Genomic DNA, 18,355 nt, shown 5'->3' with positions numbered 1-18,355 from the left:
AATTATATATTGCACTGAAATAATTTTATATTATAAGCATGAAGTAACATACGAGGCTGGTTTGCACAGCATTAGTCTTAGCAAGGAGAACGTCTGGAGTGTCAACAATATTGGTGTATTTCAAACTTTCTACAGGTGTGCGGTACATCTTTTCACTCAGGATGTCCTGGGCATTCTTCACTCTCTTCACTTCCACAGAGCCACTTGGCATCCATCCAATGCCACGCAGCCATTCCAGGTCAGATTTATATAAGGCCTGTGACAGATAAGGTCAGAGAGGAACATAACTGTCATAAGTAATACCTTCATTATTTTAATCCATACTAAATAATGTAGATAGGTAGGAAAATACTAAACACTCTAGAGCTGGAGACAGAACTCCCTTTTATTGACTTTTATATAAAGTTAATTTATACTATTGACAGGGCTGATTGGTTTAAACCAAAGTGATTTAAATCATTGATTTTAAATCACCAAGTGGAAAACCTCAATTTAAATAATCGATTTTAATCAACTTTTCTGTTTGTCTTTCAACTATTTTCTAAAGAAAGGTGCATTCTCATTAACTGATATAACCATTCAAACGTGTTGATTTACAACTAAATAGAGCCTTTACACTAGATTTGGAACTTCTTTTAGCTACCTATGAGGGTACACTATAACTAGATACATTTATTTAAGCAGTTGTTATATATTAACATTTTCAGATTCTTATACATTTTACATTTTTAGTATGTTAGAAAATGATGACAGAAATATTGCTTGATTACTAGATAATTAACTTTTTGCTCATGATTTGTGTCGGGCTGCATTAGAATGGTAACTGGAATTCAATTAAACATAAAACACAATATAAAATGTATTTTTATTCAACAAAACAACCTTAAATGTCATGTAAATAACATTTTCTTACCAAAACATGTTTCATATTTATAACTAAATGATTTATTAAACAGAGGAATCAGTTTAATTCACTGACTGCAGTTGATTACTTCAGGTCAGCCTGGGAAAATTTTCAGATATGTCTGGGTGCCCTACAGGATCAAGTCTTTAATATACTACATGACCTCTTGTGCCATATTTATAAAGCTTGACCTCAAAAGTTAGATACTTTCCCCCTGATTATTTCTTTATATAAAAAAGTAGCCTTTAACTCAAAGGTTTTGATATCGTTTCATGGATTCAGCATATTCATTATTTATATAAATGTTTTAAGAGATTATAAGAAGTTTAGGCCTTAATATATTTTGTATCAAATTCAGATTTAATTTTAAACAGGTTTATTTTTAAAACAATAAACCTACTATAATTTAAACAAAGTAAAAAAAATCTAATTTTTTTTAAAAAAATCATTAGGTTTTATCGACCCTTTTCAGTGCAATATACCAAATGCAAGGATCAGAATTTGTGTAGTTTGCTTCCCAGGTAAACACGTAGTTAGAATGCTGGGCAGAAACTGCCTCTGAGAAGAGCGTTTTTGTCATGTCTCTCTCAAGTGACCATATGCTGTATGACTGATGAGCTTATCTAGAGGGAAAGCCATCAGAATGCAAGGTCTATGAAGGTGGTCAGTGAAGTAAAAAGATACTCAAAGAATCCTCCCCTCAATATGTTTGTAACTTAGCTTTGAACAACCACCATAATAATTTACCAGCCCAGCTGCAAAAACTACTTTCCCACCTAGCACCATACTATTGGATGAAAAGGAATAAACTAATGATGTTTGCAGAAGAGAGGGCCTGGAGCCAGCCAACATAACTTTAAAAGTGGCTGAGGAGTGGGTGGAGCCAGACAGGAGATGTATTGATCCAGATTCCAGAATATGCTGATTTGAAATGTAAACCTCACCTGGGGTAAAATATTCCCTCTGGTGCAGCTACTCACACGTATTCTGAGGGTTTACACTGCACTCCCCATGCTCATAAAGGGAATCAGTCACATTATTTCCATGATTTTGCAGATGGCAAATTCAAGCAAAGAGAGATCAATTGATTTGTGGATTTATCACAGCAGGGCCAGACCTGGAACCCAGCAACAATGACTCCTAATTTCTTACACACACTCCTTGCTTTCTTAAAATGTATTTCATGGACATTCTGAAACTAGATATAAACTGGACTGGTAACGGATGCTGCATTGGCATCATGATCCCTCTGTAATGAAGAGTTCATTGATGACACATAATTGCTAAGGCACAAAAGAAATGCTTCAAAGAAAGCATACAAATCCTTGTCAGTCTTCACACCACATTCCCCCACATATAGGCACAAACTCAGTAGAAATTTACTAATGCATAAAAAGCACAACAGCATTACCAAGGCAACTGTTCAAGTATGTTAAAAGTAAATACAAATAAGCACTGTGGGAATTCACAGCTAGGACCCACATTTGGGGGAAAAAATGAATACAACCACAGAAGAGCTGGTGAAGGATGGGGGAAACTGCAGAAAGCGTTGGGGTGGGCAAATCCCCCAGGGTTATCATCATGTCACCTTGAAGCAGCAAAGAATCCTGTGGCACCTTATAGACTAACAGACGTTTTGCAGCATGAGCTTTCGTGGGTGAATACCCGCTTCTTCGGATGCAAGCAGTGGAAATTTCCAGGGGCAGGTGTATATATAAGCAAGCAAGAAGCAAGCTAGAGATAACGAGGTTAGATCAATCAGGGAGGATGGGGCCCTGTTCCAGCAGCTGAGGTGTGAAAACCAAGGGAGGAGAAACTGGTTCTGTAATTGGCAAGACATTCACACTCTTTGTTTAGTCCTAAACTGATGGTGTTAAATTTGCAGATTAACTGGAGCTCAGCAGTTTCTCTTTGAAGTCTGGTCCTAAAGTTTTTTTGCGGTAGGATGTCCAGACTGTCATTTGTCCATGTGGACTCCTCCTGAGGGTTGAAATGACAGTCTGGACCTATACATTGAATGCTTCCGCCGACGTGCACAGGCAGAAATTGTGGAAAAACAACATTGCTTGCCTCACAACCTAAGTCGTGCAGAACGCAATGCCATCCACAGCCTCAGAAACCATCCTGACATTATAATCAAAGAGGCTGATAAAGGAGGTGCTGTTGTCATCATGAACAGGTCTGACTACCAAAAGGAGGCCGCCAGACAACTCTCCAATACCAAATTTTACAGGCTACTTCCCTCAGATCCCACTGAGGAATACACTAAGAAACTGCACCATCTACTCAGGACACTCCCTACACTAACACTGGAACAAATCAACATATCCTTAGAACCCCGACCAGGGTTATTCTATCTACTACCCAAGATCCACAAACCCGGAAATCCTGGACGTCCCATCATCTCTGGCATTGGAACTCTCACTGAAGGACTGTCTGGATATGTGGACTCTCTACTCAGACCCTATGTTACCAGCACTCCCAGCTATCTCCGTGACACCACTGATTTCCTGAGGAAACTACAATGCATTGGTGACCTTCCAGAAAACACCATCCTAGCCACCATGGATGTAGAGGCTCTCTACACAAACATCCCACACACTGATGGAATACAAGCTGTCAGGAACAGTATCCCTGATGATGCCACAGCACAACTGGTTGCTGAGCTCTGTGCCTTTATCCTCACACACAACTATTTCAAATTTAATGACAATATATATCGCCAGATCAGTGGCATGGCCCCACAATATGCCAATATTTTTATGGCCGACCTGGAACAACGCTTCCTCAGCTCCCGTCCACTCACGCCCCTTCTCTACCTATGCTACATTGATGACATCTTCATCATCTGGACCCATGGGAAGGAGACTCTGGAAAAATTCCACCATGATTTCAACAGCTTCCCCTCTGATACATGTCACCTTGATGTGCCTACAGAACCTTATATCTCAACAGTTACTAACATAGCATCTCCAACTTGTATATACTGTACACTTACATCACTTTGCAGATCATAGGCCTTTCTTGCCTGGATCACATCATTCTGGTCTGGCAGACATGTCCATTCGTGCAAATACTGACGGTAGTCAACATCACTCGCTAATAATTGGCCTTCCTTGGCTGCATAGACAGACACCATATCAACTGGTATGTTGATCTTAGCCTTTGAACTGTGATAAGCCTTCCTGTACTCTCTGTCATTCTGCATCCTCATTACATGTGCAGCCCATGACAATTTGGGATCTTCCTTTGCAGTTCGGCATCCAATATAGTGGCCTTTCTGTTTCTCATGGGTTTCCTTGTATTTGTACTAATAAACATAGAAAGAAAACATTAGCATAAATAGTCATAAATTGCCAGTCTACATGTTCTAAACAAAGCAACTAGTGTTTATGAGTGCCCAGCTTGGGAACACACAAAGGATTTTAAAGGGTACTAGATCAGCACTTCTGAAATTCAGGTCCATTGTCCAGTGTCTCACGTTGGGCCCCCAAAAACTGATTCTCCAAATCACCAACGACTCTGGACAATGTGGTCCATCTTAACAGTTTAAAACCATGATAAAAGAAAAATACTTCAGAAGTTACAATACACAGTTATTCCAATTGCTTGGTAAGGTTTATAAGCACTGCTACATTTTAGATTTGAACAGATAACTTGAAAGCAGTAATGACAAAAATAACATCCTTGAATTATGTATTGGAAGCAGCAGCAATATAGTCTGTGCTTCAACTACTGAAAATGTTTGGTGGCTAAAAGTTTACAGTGTATTGCAAAATAACTCTCTGAACCTACTTTGATACCACAAATACAAAATACAATGTTCTGTTATCATTAATATTTTACCAGTAGCAAACTTTAAGTTCTGTTAGAAAGAGAAGGGTCAAGACAGGATTTAAAATAATGCAAATATACAAGACAGCATGATGTTCATATATGAGTACACAACAGCTTTGAATTGAGCTTAGCTAGCTACACAGTTGTCTGCTGTCTTTGATACGAGGATGAATGGGCCATGGCCTTTCACAGAAATGAAAGGGAGGGAACAGAGATTGTACCTCACTAGCAATGTCTCTGGAAGCTCTGGCATGTTTGATAGAAATGGCATCGGCTTTTAAGTCATAATCTTTCATCTTGGCATCTTCCCAGGCTTGCTGATAATGTTTCTGTAATCAAAATCAAAGAAACAATTTTAGAATTCATTTTTCTCATAAATCATATTTTCCCTAGATTTATAGCATGGATGTTTTCATTTGATCCTTACAGTTCTGTGGGTTACAAAAATTATTCCTATCTCTTTAACTGATAATTAATGCACACGTCATGATTAATTATATAGATTCCAAACCTGTACTCTGATCCACAGAGTCATGTGCCCATCTGCAGTCCCACTGACTTCAGTGAGACTCTATAGGTAGAAGGATACCCCCACACATAGCATATTGCAGGAATGTGGCTACAGTCGCAGCATATCAGATCCATTCACACTGTGAGCCTGGTCCAAAGCCTACTGAAGTAATGAAAGATTCTCATTTTCTTCAATGTTTTTTGAATTATGCGTTGTATTAGTCTCACAGAGAAGTCACTGATCAATAACCGCATTGGAAGTTTTGCTGTATTTATACACTCACAGACTTTAAGGCCAGAAGGGGGCACCATGATCATCTAGTCTGACCTCCTGCACATTGCAGGCCACAGAATGTCACCCACCCACTTCAGTAATAGGCCCATTACCTCTGGCACTTCTCCTGAAAACTTAACATTTAATATGATCTTATAAATCAGTGGTCCCCAACCTTTTCGTCTGGTTTAATACACCATGTGTAGGTAAGGAAAAAAAAATTTTCTTCATGGTAGGTTGGCCTAAAATATCTTGGTCAAACCCATAAGTTCCCCTTTGGAATTTGTCAAAGAGGACAATTTATGCAAGACCAATGTGCTTATCTTCATGGATACTATTTTTTTTCCTTAGCTACACATGGTGTATTAAACCAGACAAAAATGATTATGCCTCTAGGCTCTATATGAAAATAATAGATACAGGCAACAAGTACATGTTTTAGCTCTTGGGCCAGAATCCTTGCTGGAGTAAGCTGGTGAACCTCCATTGGCTTCAAAGAAAAAGATGAGAGAGGACAGAACACCGTGGACTCCAGATTAATGAATCTGGCCCATTGTGCTCATTAACCATGTATTATGCTTAAACAAATCATAATTCTTCATCTGCATTGTAAAATAAGAAGCAATTCAAAAAATAAAATTAGTATATCTATGTTTATGTCAGAACCAGGCAGTTCATAATAAGAGTTCTAAAACAGGTCAGGCTAAAAACTACAGCTGCATATGACAATGTTCATTTCAATAACACTACATATTTTTTACTTAAACATCTTACGTTGCTGACGTTCAGAGCATTGATTTTGGACTGCAGCATGACAGGCGTGTCAGCAGGAAGGGTGAACTGTGTCTTCTCTTTATCCCAGATTTTACGATAGAGAGGCTAATGAGAAAGTAAAGACAGCATTATTCAATTATGGTGTGAAAGATGCTGTATTATATTATTTTCAAATTAATTGATCTCTGAATATATATGTTACTGTTCTCTTTTGAAGTGTTTTTAACACAACAGAAAGATCCAAAAAAATATCAGTGAGAATATAGAAAATATATGGTTATATAAGGGCCAGCTTACCTCACTGATCTGCAGAGCATTGATTTTAGCCAAGACAACTGGTGGGGGGTCAACTACGCTGGTAAATTTCAATTCGTCTGGCCGCAGCCGGTATAATCTGTCATTCACAAGCTCCTGCGCTTTCTTCACTCTAGTCACATCCACACAGTCTTGGGTCAACCAGCCAGTGCCACGCAGCCATTCCAGGTCTGACTTGTACACATTCTACAAACAAATTGTTCTGTTAGTTATATAGGGCAAGAATGGGAGTTTATTGTCAGTGCCTAGCAAGGTAGTGTACTGCACTGCTCCAGGAGCAGATCAAACAGAGTTGTAACTCACATTGTCACAATTTCCTCTTGGATTTCCCCTTACTTTAGGGAAGACCTAATCTGCTACCTGTATAAACCGATACAGATGCTCTGGCCAGTGAATCTGGGGGAAGAATGGAATTAAGGCTCCACCTAGTCCTTGTCCCTGCCTGCCCACTAAATTAGAAAAGAGGTAGTGACCTGAAGCAGGCTGCTTTCTCCCTCCCTCCCTCTACCACGCTGTGACCAGTGATGGAGAGCGTCCTCACAGGGAAATAAGAGAGCATAGGACAAGCCACGTTCTTGCCCAAAATAAATAATTTCTCTTGTACAGCCATACAAGAGAAAGTCAGACAAGTAGAAAAATAAATTGTATTTGTACTCTCTTAGTTTAAACTAAATGAATTATATCACCAGCTTTTATTTCTGCTACATAATTTCCCTGCAGGGAACAGCGCAACAAAAACAGTTGTTTTGGTCTTAAATCCACCACATAATGTTTAGTGATGCTTTTTATGTGGCACCTTCCTTTAAAGGCTCCTTGCCCTAAATGAATGCCTCTGGCACACCCTGCTTTGCAAAAGATAAAAAGCATCCAAGTATGAACCAGAAAGTGCCAGAAAATGTCAGACAGAAGGGGAAACATTTTTTTAAAATGTAAGTAAAAATATTCCAGTGGTAAATGCTTGGCAAATTATTCATCACATATATCTGTCTTTAAAGGTTAAAATCTAGTGTGAGTTTGGGTATCCTCCTTCTAGACAAAATGTAGTTCTTGGGAATTATTATGTACTATACTGATATACTCACATCACTCTGTAACTCATAGGCCTTCTTAGCTTGGATCACATCATTCTGGTCTGGCAGACATGTCCACTGGTGCAGGTAATTGCGGTAATCAACATCACTGACCAATGTCTGACATTTCTTGGCCTGCACGATTCCCAGCATATCCACTGGGGTAGTGTATTTGGTCTTCGATTTCTCAAAATATTTCTTGTACTCTCTGTCACTCTGGATCTTGGCCGCATGAATGGACCACACCAACTTGGGATCGTCCTGAAGGCTTTGGAATCCCACATAGTGGCCTAATTGCTGGCGGTAACCTGTTTTGTATTTGTACTAATCATACATTTGTAAAAAACAGAAATCAAAGAAATAAAAACAAATGAGCGTTTTCATCAGGCATCTAAATATGTATAAATGTTTCTGCAACTGCAGTTTAAAGTGTCTATGTTTTGTTTCAGTTGTTAAAATGTAAGTAAACTAAAAGGATTGTTTCTTTACAAGGCCCCTTGTTAAAGGCCAGATCCTGCTTCCATTGAAGTCACTGGGAACAGGGGCGGCTCTAGGTATTTTGCCGCCCCAAGCATGGGAGGCAGGCTGCCTTCGGCGGCTTGCCTGCGGAAGGTCCCCAGTCCCGCGGATTTGGCGGCAGCCTGCAGGAGGTCTGCCAAAGCCGCGGGACCAGCGGACCCTCCGCAGGCATGCTGCCGAAGGCAACCTACCTGCCGCCCTCGCGGCGACTGGCAGAGCGCCCCCCGTGGCTTGCCGCCCCAAGAACGCGCTTGGCGTGCTGGTGCCTGGAACCGCCCCTGACTGGGAATCTATCAGCTGACTTCAGCAGAAGTTGGATCAGGTCCTAATTGCTGCAAGCTAGCTCTACATGTGTTTTATGGAAAGAAGCACATATTAAAAATATTTTTCCCCATTTTTCCTGATCCAAAAGTTTCAGAGGGTTGGAGAAACACCCAAGACTTCTGACGCATTTTGGGACTTTACCTGAGCCTCGACAAAACAGAGAGAAATATTTAGTTACCTGAACTATTTCCAAAATAATTCAATCAACTCTCACTTTTACATAATCACTGGTGGTTTATGATCTACTTAAATTAACCGTACTTTGTGTGAAATTGCTATGATTTGACATTTTAAAAATCCTTATAAGATGCAACTAAGATTATAAATAATATAAAAAATACTACTCATTGTTAAAAACCTATGCATAGTTTTAAAACAAAATTTTTTGAATTGGCTATTGATATAAATACGTTTGTAGTGTTTTTAATAAGAAAACTACATTAGCTTTACCCAAAATAAATAAATAAGATGTCAGACTGTACCTCACTAGCAATGTCTCTAGAAGCCTTGGCATGTGTTATTTCAATGGCATCAGCTCTTAAGTCATAACCTTTTTCCTTGGCTTCTTCCCAGTTTAGTTGATACAGTTTCTGTGGATGAAGTGAATATGTTAACATGCACATATACAAATAGTGTAAATATTTTTCATAGACAGTAATCAATAAAAATTTAGTTCAAATTACTCATAATGGAATATAAAATTTGTATATATATTTTTTAAATTTAAAAAATCCCCTTGAAAATCCAATCTGTTCCTCTATGTGGATCACTCTCACAGCTGCCTGTGAGGGAGCATAAGTTATGGTTACCAAAGGTTTACTTGTGCTAAAATACATTTACTAAGACACACCTGGCCTTAAGTGAAAAGAAAGAATCTATCCAAAGACTAAACCATTGAGACTAAGGCCTTGGCTACATCTGAGAGTTACAGCGCTGGTGGTGGCTTTACAGCGCTGTAACTTACTCCCCTTCACACAGGCAAGGCACATACAGCACTGTATCTCCCTGGCTACAGCACTGGTTGTACTCCACCTCGACGAGAGGAATAAAGAGAACAGCGCTGCTGTTGCAGTGCTTGGGTGCCAATGTAAACAGTGATTAATCTTACTACGCTGTAACTGACCTCCGGAACCTTCCCATAATGCTTTTAAGTAAAGATAACACTCTTTGTTTTCTTGTGATGCCTCTGTTTGTTTTGTTGTGAACTCGGGGCTCCCAGAGCTGCTTATCTAAAAAATAAACACAGCTACTGTTTGCTGTGAATGAGGCAGGCAGGGGGATCCCTTTGGAATGTCCACAGCTAGTGTTTGCTTGAGGAGAGAAGCAGCATGGCAGGCAGGGGGAGGGGAGGTCCGTTTCGGAGCAGCTGCTTATCTGGTCCGTGAGGAAAAAAACAAAGAAGGCTATTTGCATTTAGTGAATGAGAGAGGTGTGGGGGAAGGGGTCGGAACTTGCAAGGCAGGGAACTGACACAGTGTCAGCTCCAAAAATCCACTCTCTCTGTCTCTCCCACGCTCCGTCACACTCCACTCCACCCCACCTCCCTCTTTTGAAAAGCACATTGCAGCCACTTGAACGCTGGGATAGCTGCCCATAATGCACCACTCCCAACACCACTGCAAATGCTGCAAATGTGGCCACGACAGTGCGCTGGTAGCTGTCAGTGTGGCCACACTGCAGCACTTTCCCTACACAGCTGTACGAAGACAGCTTTAACTCCCAGCGCTGTACAGATGCAAGTGTAGCCATACCCTAAGGCTTACAGATCAAGCCCAACACTGTTAGTTCTTTAATCACTGATGTGTCCCTTTTATATGGTAGGAAGTTACCTTCTTCCCAAAAGTTCATTTGGGTACAATGGCCCCAGTTTATTCTGTGATGTTGCACTCTATATGATTATATAAAAATATGCTAATGAGTGAATATAATGTAACTGGAATATGCTTCATGCAAAAGGTCTCTTGTAAGGTATCATTATAAAGTTTATAATGTACTGAGTGTGGTCATCCTATTTGTATAAATGTATCACTCTTATATCTGAAACTAGAAATATAAAATATAACTCTGAGGGCCTATTGTAATTATGCAAAGTGTGGGCCATTAATGGTGGTTTGGAATCTTGACGGCTCCCATCAACCAGAACAATTGACTGTGGATGGCTCTGTTTGCAGGCAGCCTTCCTGTGAGCCAGGCTGGGAGACATGAAGGCTTGAGGTCTTACAATGACACGTAATCATGTCACTTGAAGTGGAATCTATCTTTAACCTGGTGCTTTTCCATTGAGAAGAGGGAGTGGGGGGTGGAAACCCAGAGGGACAAAGGATTCCTGCCTTATGCAAAAGATATATAAATGGGTGGAACAGAACAAAGTAAAGAGCCATCATGAAGAATCCCCTAGCTACCATCTGAGCTGGAACAAGACAAGAGCTGTACCAGGGGAAAGAATTGTGCCCAGGCCTGGAAGGTGTCCAGTCTGAAGAAAAAAGTTACTGAAGGGTAAGATTATCTGAATTCAGTTTGATTAGACATAAATTTGCATGTTTTATTTTATTTTGTTTGGTGACTTACTTTGTTAGAATCATAGAATATCAGGGTTGGAAGGGACCTCAGGAGATCATCTAGTCCAACCCCCTGCTCAAAACAGGACCAACCCCCAGACAGATTTTTGCCCCAAACCCCTAAATGACCAGCTCAAGAATTGAACTCACAACCCTGGGTTTAGTGGGCCAATGCTCAAACCACTGAGCTCTGTCTGTCATTATTTGAAACCCTTTAAATCCTACTTTTTGTATTTAATAAAATCATTTTTACTTATTAATTAATGCAGCGTATGTATTAATACTTGGGTAGGCAAACAGCGGAGCATATCTCTCTATCAGTGTTATAGACGGCGAACAATTGATGAGTTTACCCTGCATACAGGATAAAATGGATTTATTTGGGTTTAGAAACTACTGGGAGTTGGGCATCTGAGTGTTAAAGACAAGAACACTTCTGTAATCTGCTTTCAGGTAAGCCTACAGCTGTCAGGGGATGTGATTCAGACCTGGGTCTGGCTAGTGAGTCTGGCTCAAACCAGGCAGGGCACTAAAGTCCTAAGCTGACAGGGCAGGAAGGCAGGGGCAGAAGTGGTCTTGGCACATCACTTGGCAGCTCCCAGGGGTGGTTCTATGATCCAACCTGTCACATAATTTGTGTTATGTTGATGAATATCTCTTACAAGTTAATTCATTTGGAATTTAGATATTTACTTTAGCTACTTCTATGGTTTATAATGGAGCAGGTTTTGAGCTTTGAATAGGATAGAGAATTACATTAGAACACACATGTCAGACCCTGGCTTGAGTTATGACTGAGTGGACATTATCTCGCTTTGCAATGTGGAATTTGATATGTATTTTTGGAGAAATGCATTTATGATTTTTACTTTAATATCTTACCTTACTGGTGTTCAGAGCATTGATTCTGGACTGCAACATCTCAGGGGTATCAGAAGGAAGGGTAAACTGGGTCTTCTCTTTATCCCAAACCTCCCGATATAAAGCCTAAGGACAAAGCAGTCACAGAGACATTTAGTACAATGTTGAGAAACTTATCTTCACCCTTTCTGATATATATCGGATCTCGTCTTGGACAGTTGGTCCAGCTCCCATTGAATCCAATGGCAAAACTCCCATGGAGGCAATGTAAACAGGACTAGGCTACTTTTTACTGAAATTGAACAAAGACATTGGGTCTAAATTAAGCCTTTTTGGATTCTGAATAATCTCCTTTGGTTAATTCATTTTCCCCAAAAATGTTCCTCCTCTAAAGTTTTCCCTCATTCTCCAATTCACACTTGATTGGGAAGTAAATTCATCCATTTGGCATAGCTGTACTGTGAAGGACAAGACTAGCTATTCAGTTTTAAACTATATGTATTAGCTCTATGAGCTAAGATCAAGTGTTTTATTGGGTTTGATAGGTTGCTTTTGGCAGGATCCTCTTCTAGTTGAGGTGATTGCTTTATTTAATGTGTTTAAATAAATAAACAGTCATTTTGTTGTACTGTTCACAAGGGGAAGCACTGAAGTTATTTAAAAAATTCATTTTATACATATGTACACTATTTTATATTACTTATAAATATAACACTTTAAAGTGGAGAGCCAGTTTTATGCAATAGAGAAACCATAAACTGCTCAATCTTCCTTTTTGAAGGTTTATTCCAATTCACTTCCATATTAATAGGAAGACTCTCATTGACTTCAGTGAGAGAGATATTTGACTCTAAATGCAGGGGGAGATAGTCAGAACTATGGTCCGGAACTGGTAGATTGTTTTAATAATTGTTTGATTATTTGTTTGAAATAAATACTGTGCAATGATTTGAATTCCTTACCAGTGACAGGGTTTCACATTACCCTGTTTATTCCTTCATTAATAGTTACTGGGGAACGCCTATTTCTAAATGTTAAGCTCAAATTCTATATAAAACATACTGTTTCCTCTTTTTATTTTAAATAATAAAACACAATATGCACAGGGACACTCAAGCACAAATGTAACACTTTTCTTACACCACTCTGATTCAAAGCATTAGTCTTCGCCAGCACGATCTCTGGTGTGTCAACAATACTGGTGAATTTCAATTCATCCGGTCGCGTTCGATACAATCTGTTATTCAGGAGCTCTTGGGCTTTCTTCACTCTATCCACATCTACTGAGCCATCTGGCATCCAGCCAATGCCACGCAGCCATTCCAGGTCTGACTTGTACACATTCTACAAACAAACATAATTGCATTATTAATAATATATGGCTAGCATGTGAGTTTATTCTCAGCGCATCGCCAGGGGCTACATTGCACTGCCCAAAGAGCAAATCACAAAGGGAACTGACTGTCACACAGCAGGACTGTAATCAAATAACGCTGACTCTTAGTCTCTTGAAAACACTCCCTGCTTTCTTACAAATGGATTTCATGAACATTCCAAAACTGGAAATAGATAAACTGGACTCATAACAGATGCTGCAGCAGCATCATGATCCCTCTGTAGTGAAGAGTTCATTGATGACACATAATTTGCTAAGACACAAAAGAAATGCTTCAAAGAAAGCATACAAATCCTTGTCAGTCTTCACACCACATTCCTCCACACATAGGCACAAACTCAGTAGAAATTTACTAATGCATAAAAAGCACAACAGCGTTAGCAAAGCAACTGTTCAAGTATGTTAAAAATAGTCACAAATAAGCACTGTGGGAATTCACAGCTAGGACCCACATTTGGAAAAAAAAAATGAATACAACCACTGAAGAGCTGGTGAAGGAAGGAGAACCTGCAGAAAGCGTTGGGGTGGTTATCATCATGTCACCCTGATGTGCCTACAGAGCCTTATATCTCAACAGTTACTAACGTAGCATCCCCAACTTATATATACTGTACACTCCTACTTACATCACTTTGTAGATCATAGGCCTTCCTTGCCTGGATCACATCATTCTGGTCTGGCAGACATGTCCACTGGTGCAAATACTGACGGTAGTCAACATCACTCACAAATGATTGGCATTGCTTGGCTGCTTGGACAGACACCATATCAACTGGTATAGTGACCCTGGCCTTTGAACTATGATAAGCCTTTCTGTACTCTCTGTCATTCTGCATCCTCATTACATGTGCAGCCCATGACAATTTGGGATCTTCCTTTGCAGTTCGGCATCCAATATAGTGGCCTTTCTGTTTCTCATGGGTTTCCTTATATTTGTACTAATAAACATAGAAAGTAAACCATTAGCAGAAATAGTCATAAATTGCCAGTCTACATGTTCTAAAGCAACTAGTGTTTATGAGTGTCCAGCTTGGGAAGGGATTTTAAAGGGTACTAGATCAGCACTTCTGAAATTCAGGTCCACTGTCCAGTGTCTCACGCTGGGCCCCCCAAAAACCAATTCTCCAAATCACCAACGACTCTGGAAAATGTGGTCCATCTATCTTAACAGTTTAAAACCATGATAAAAGAAAAATATTTCAGAAGTCTCTCACTAGTTACAATACACAGTTATTCCAATTGCTTGGTAAGGTTTATAAGCACTGCTACATTTTAGATTTGAACAGATAACTTGAAAGCAGTAATGACAAAAATAACATCCTTAAATTATGTATTGGAAGCAGCAGCAATATAGTCTGTGCTTCAATTACTGAAAATGTTTGGTGGCTAAAAGTTTACAGTGTATTGCAAAATAACTCTCTGAACCTACTTTGATACCACAAATACAAAATACAATGTTCTGTTATCATTAATATTTTACTAGTAGCAACCTTTAAGTTCTATTAGAAAGAGAAGGGTCAAGACAGGATTTAAAATAATGCAAACATACAAGACAGCATGATGTTCATATATGAGTACACAACAGCTTTGAATTGAGCTTAGCTAGCTACACAGTTGTCTGCTGTCTTTGATACGAGGATGAATGGGCCATGGCCTTTCACAGAAATGAAAGGGAGGGAACAGAGATTGTACCTCACTAGCAATGTCTCTGGAAGCTCTGGCATGTTTGATAGAAATGGCATCGGCTCTTAAGTCATAATCTTTCATCTTGGCATCTTCCCAGGCTTGCTGATAATGTTTCTGTAATCAAAATCAAAGACACAATTACAGTTCTGTAGGTTACAAAAATTATTCCTATCTCTTTAACTGATAATTACTGCACACATGTCATGATTAATTATATAGATTCCAAACCTGTACTCTGATCCACAGAGTCCTGTGCCCATCTGCAGTCCCACTGACTTCAGTGAGACTCGATAGATAGAAGGATACCCCCACACATAGCATATTGCAGGAATGTGGCCATAGATGCAGCATATCAGATCCATTCACACTGTGGGCATCACTGATATTTGCTGCATGGTATTTTGGCCTATAATATCTTTTTCAAACCCCAAACTTCCCAAAGGAAGTTGTCATAAAGAGGACAATTCAGGCAACAGTATATATTATACTTTAAAATGCCACTGTTTCTTTCTTTTCTTATCAATACATTATATGTTTAACTAGACAGTCGATATGGTGATCTAGATGTTATAGTGATACACTCTATTTATGAATAACAAATAGGCAACAAGTCCGTGTTTTAGATCTTGGGTCAGAATCACTGCTGGCATAAGTGGGTGAACAAAAGGAGAGAGAGAGGAATGCCACTGACTCCCGATTAATTAATCTGGTCCATTGTGCTTCATGAACATTGGGCTCATTAAACCATATTATGCTGCTTAAATGAATCATAATAGTTCTTCACCTACATTCTAAAATACAAAACAGTACAAAAAACAAAGAAAGTAAATCTGTGCTTGTGTCAGAACCAGGAAGTTCTTAATAAGAGTTCTGAAACAGGGCAGGCTAAAAATGATGCATGTGGCAATGTTCATTTCAATAAACATTACATATTATAATTAAGATCTTACACTGCTGATGTTCAGAGCATTGACTTTGGATTGCATCATCTGAGGGGTATCAGCAGGTAGGGTGAACTGTGTCTTCTCTTTATCCCAAGCTTCACGATAGAGAGGCTAATGAGAAAGTAAAGACATCATTATTCAATTACAGTGTGAAAGATGCTGTACTATGTTACTTTGTAATTAACTGATCTCATGGTATGAACTATTATGTACATTAGGGGTTCTCATTTTATGATTTTTTAATACAAGTGAAGGATAAACAAAAATGACAGCATGAATGCAGAAAACTTATGGTAACATAAAAGCCAGCTAACCTCACTGATCTGCTTAGAATTGATTTTAGCCAGGACAACTGGCAGTGGGTCAACAATGCTGGTGAATTTCAATGTGTCTGGCCGCTGACGGTATAATCTCTCATTCAGGAGCTCCTGGGCTTTCTTCACTCTATCCACATCCACAGAGCCATCTGGCATCCAGCCAATGCCTCGCAGCCATTCCAGGTCTGACTTGTACACATTCTACAAACAAACAAATTAATATTATTATTACAGAAAAATATTCAGATACAAAACCTAATCTGTCCCCTATGCATCCAACAAGTAGAGCAGAATTAGGATGGCATCCCCATCATCATAATTTTTCAGGCAACTGGTAAATTTGAATAAAGTTTTGCAATTCCAATTACCACCTCAACAGTCAAATATGAGTATTTCACCCACAATTGAACTTGGGCTCCCCAAGAGAGACTGGAATTTGGAGAAGCCCAGATTCTAATATTCTAGAGTGCTCTCAACTGAAGAGAAGCATCCATAGCTTTACAAGCATTCACCATTAATCTATTTGCACATGCAATTACTAATTGGCAAGTGTAATCATGGGAAATGCATGCACAAATTAAGCTCAAAATTACAAAAGCACGTTGGCCTTAATCCTGTTAGTCCTAACATTGTGTGCAACAACAGGGAGCCTAAGCTTGTTGTGTTCCAGTGCAAGTGGGAGCAAAGTCTGTGAGTTGGAGCAAGCAAAGTTAAGCACTAGGCATAGACCTCTGCACTAAGTGGAACTGTCAAGCTACTTGCGCACCTTCCACCTTACTCTCAAAAGCACAAGGAAAAAATGGATCAGAATATGGTTAGAGAATGGGTGTGTCAAAGGAGACATCCATTATACAATTCACTCTCAGGTCTTACTCTTCCTAATAGTCAGGACTAATTTAGCAGCTCCATACCAGTACATTTTTAATACAGAATAGGATTTTCCAGAGTTCTCACTCCTACAGTTACACATAAAACGCTCTGCGGGTGCAGTGTTTGAAAGCAAGCCTTTTGCAGGCACATTTTCACTCCTAACTTGCTTGGAAATCAAGTGGGGCAGGTCAGGAATTTTCAGTCAGAATGATTTTCTGATGGAAAATGCTCTTTTCACATACTCAAAAATTTCTGGGGGAAACTTTAAATTTAGCTGGAAAATGACAGCTGGTTGGGTGCCAGCCTGGAAGGCTCTGGACAATTTCACTTTTTGCCTGGGGACAGAAAGTGAAATTGACAAGAACCCTCTAGGCAAGGCCAGCAAGCAGAAAAAAAATCTGTTTTGATTCTCTCCAAATGGTATTTTTCTGGAAATTCCTTCCTGTGAAAAATTTCACATTTGACTTCATCCTCATTTGGAGCAAAAAAATGTTGTTTGCAAGATCAGGTACATAATGGACAAATTTTACTCTAAAATGTTTGAATAGATATTTGCACACACACACACACACACACACACATCTAAAAGACTTATTTTGCATTTGTTTTTTACTCACATCACTCTGCAACTCATAGGCCTTCTTAGCTTGGATCACATCATTCTGGTCTGGCAGACATGTCCACTGGTGCAGGTAATGGCGGTATTCAACATCACTGACCAGTTCCTGACATTTCTTGGCCTGCACAATTCCCATCATGTCCACTGGGCTAGTGTATTTGGTCTTTGATTTCTCAAAATATTTCTTATACTCTCTATCACTCTGGATCTTTGCTGCATGCATAGACCACATCATCTTTGGATCATCCCGTATGGTGCGGGCTCCAATATGGTGACCTCTCTGTTTCTCATATGCTTCTTTATATTTATACTATTGAAAACAGAAACAGTTCAGTTATGTTTTATATATTCATGGAAAAGTGAATAATGGACCAGATCCTCAGATGCATAATTCAGTTTTGTTCTATTAACGTCAAAGCAGCTAGGCTAATTTATATCAGCTGAGGACACGGCCTACTTAACATGAGGCAAATCTGATACAAAATGAATACAAATTAACACATAGTTGTAAAGATAGCAAAATAATCATCAGTGATCAGTACTGTCTCAGTTTAATAATAATATAAGAACAAAAATA

The 18,355-nt window shown here is 39.4% G+C and overlaps 1 protein-coding gene across 31 annotated transcripts in view; it reads right to left on the bottom strand.

The window, feature by feature from the left end:
- Nucleotides 1–18,355, bottom strand: part of NEB (nebulin) — a 193,063-nt gene that overhangs the window by 75,691 nt on the left and 99,017 nt on the right. For 30 of the 31 annotated variants that reach the window (XM_039494923.1, XM_039494935.1, XM_039494927.1 and 27 more), the window contains 14 exons: nt 17,777–18,088; nt 16,287–16,490; nt 15,979–16,083; nt 15,035–15,142; nt 13,969–14,280; nt 13,087–13,290; nt 11,968–12,072; nt 9,010–9,117; nt 7,697–8,008; nt 6,597–6,800; nt 6,300–6,404; nt 4,963–5,070; nt 3,903–4,214; nt 53–256 (listed from right to left, as the gene is read on the bottom strand). In XM_039494923.1, coding sequence (XP_039350857.1) covers nt 53–256; nt 3,903–4,214; nt 4,963–5,070; nt 6,300–6,404; nt 6,597–6,800; nt 7,697–8,008; nt 9,010–9,117; nt 11,968–12,072; nt 13,087–13,290; nt 13,969–14,280; nt 15,035–15,142; nt 15,979–16,083; nt 16,287–16,490; nt 17,777–18,088 — 2,703 coding nt within the window. The remainder of the gene's footprint in view (nt 1–52; nt 257–3,902; nt 4,215–4,962; nt 5,071–6,299; nt 6,405–6,596; nt 6,801–7,696; nt 8,009–9,009; nt 9,118–11,967; nt 12,073–13,086; nt 13,291–13,968; nt 14,281–15,034; nt 15,143–15,978; nt 16,084–16,286; nt 16,491–17,776; nt 18,089–18,355) is intronic. The other variant, XM_039494954.1, reaches the window with a different exon arrangement.

Source organism: Mauremys reevesii, linkage group 11 (genome assembly GCF_016161935.1).
Source record: "Mauremys reevesii isolate NIE-2019 linkage group 11, ASM1616193v1, whole genome shotgun sequence".
Lineage (NCBI taxonomy): Eukaryota > Metazoa > Chordata > Testudines > Geoemydidae > Mauremys > Mauremys reevesii.
The sequence above is the reverse complement of the archived record's forward strand: the minus strand, read 5'-3'. Positions and strand labels throughout refer to the sequence as shown.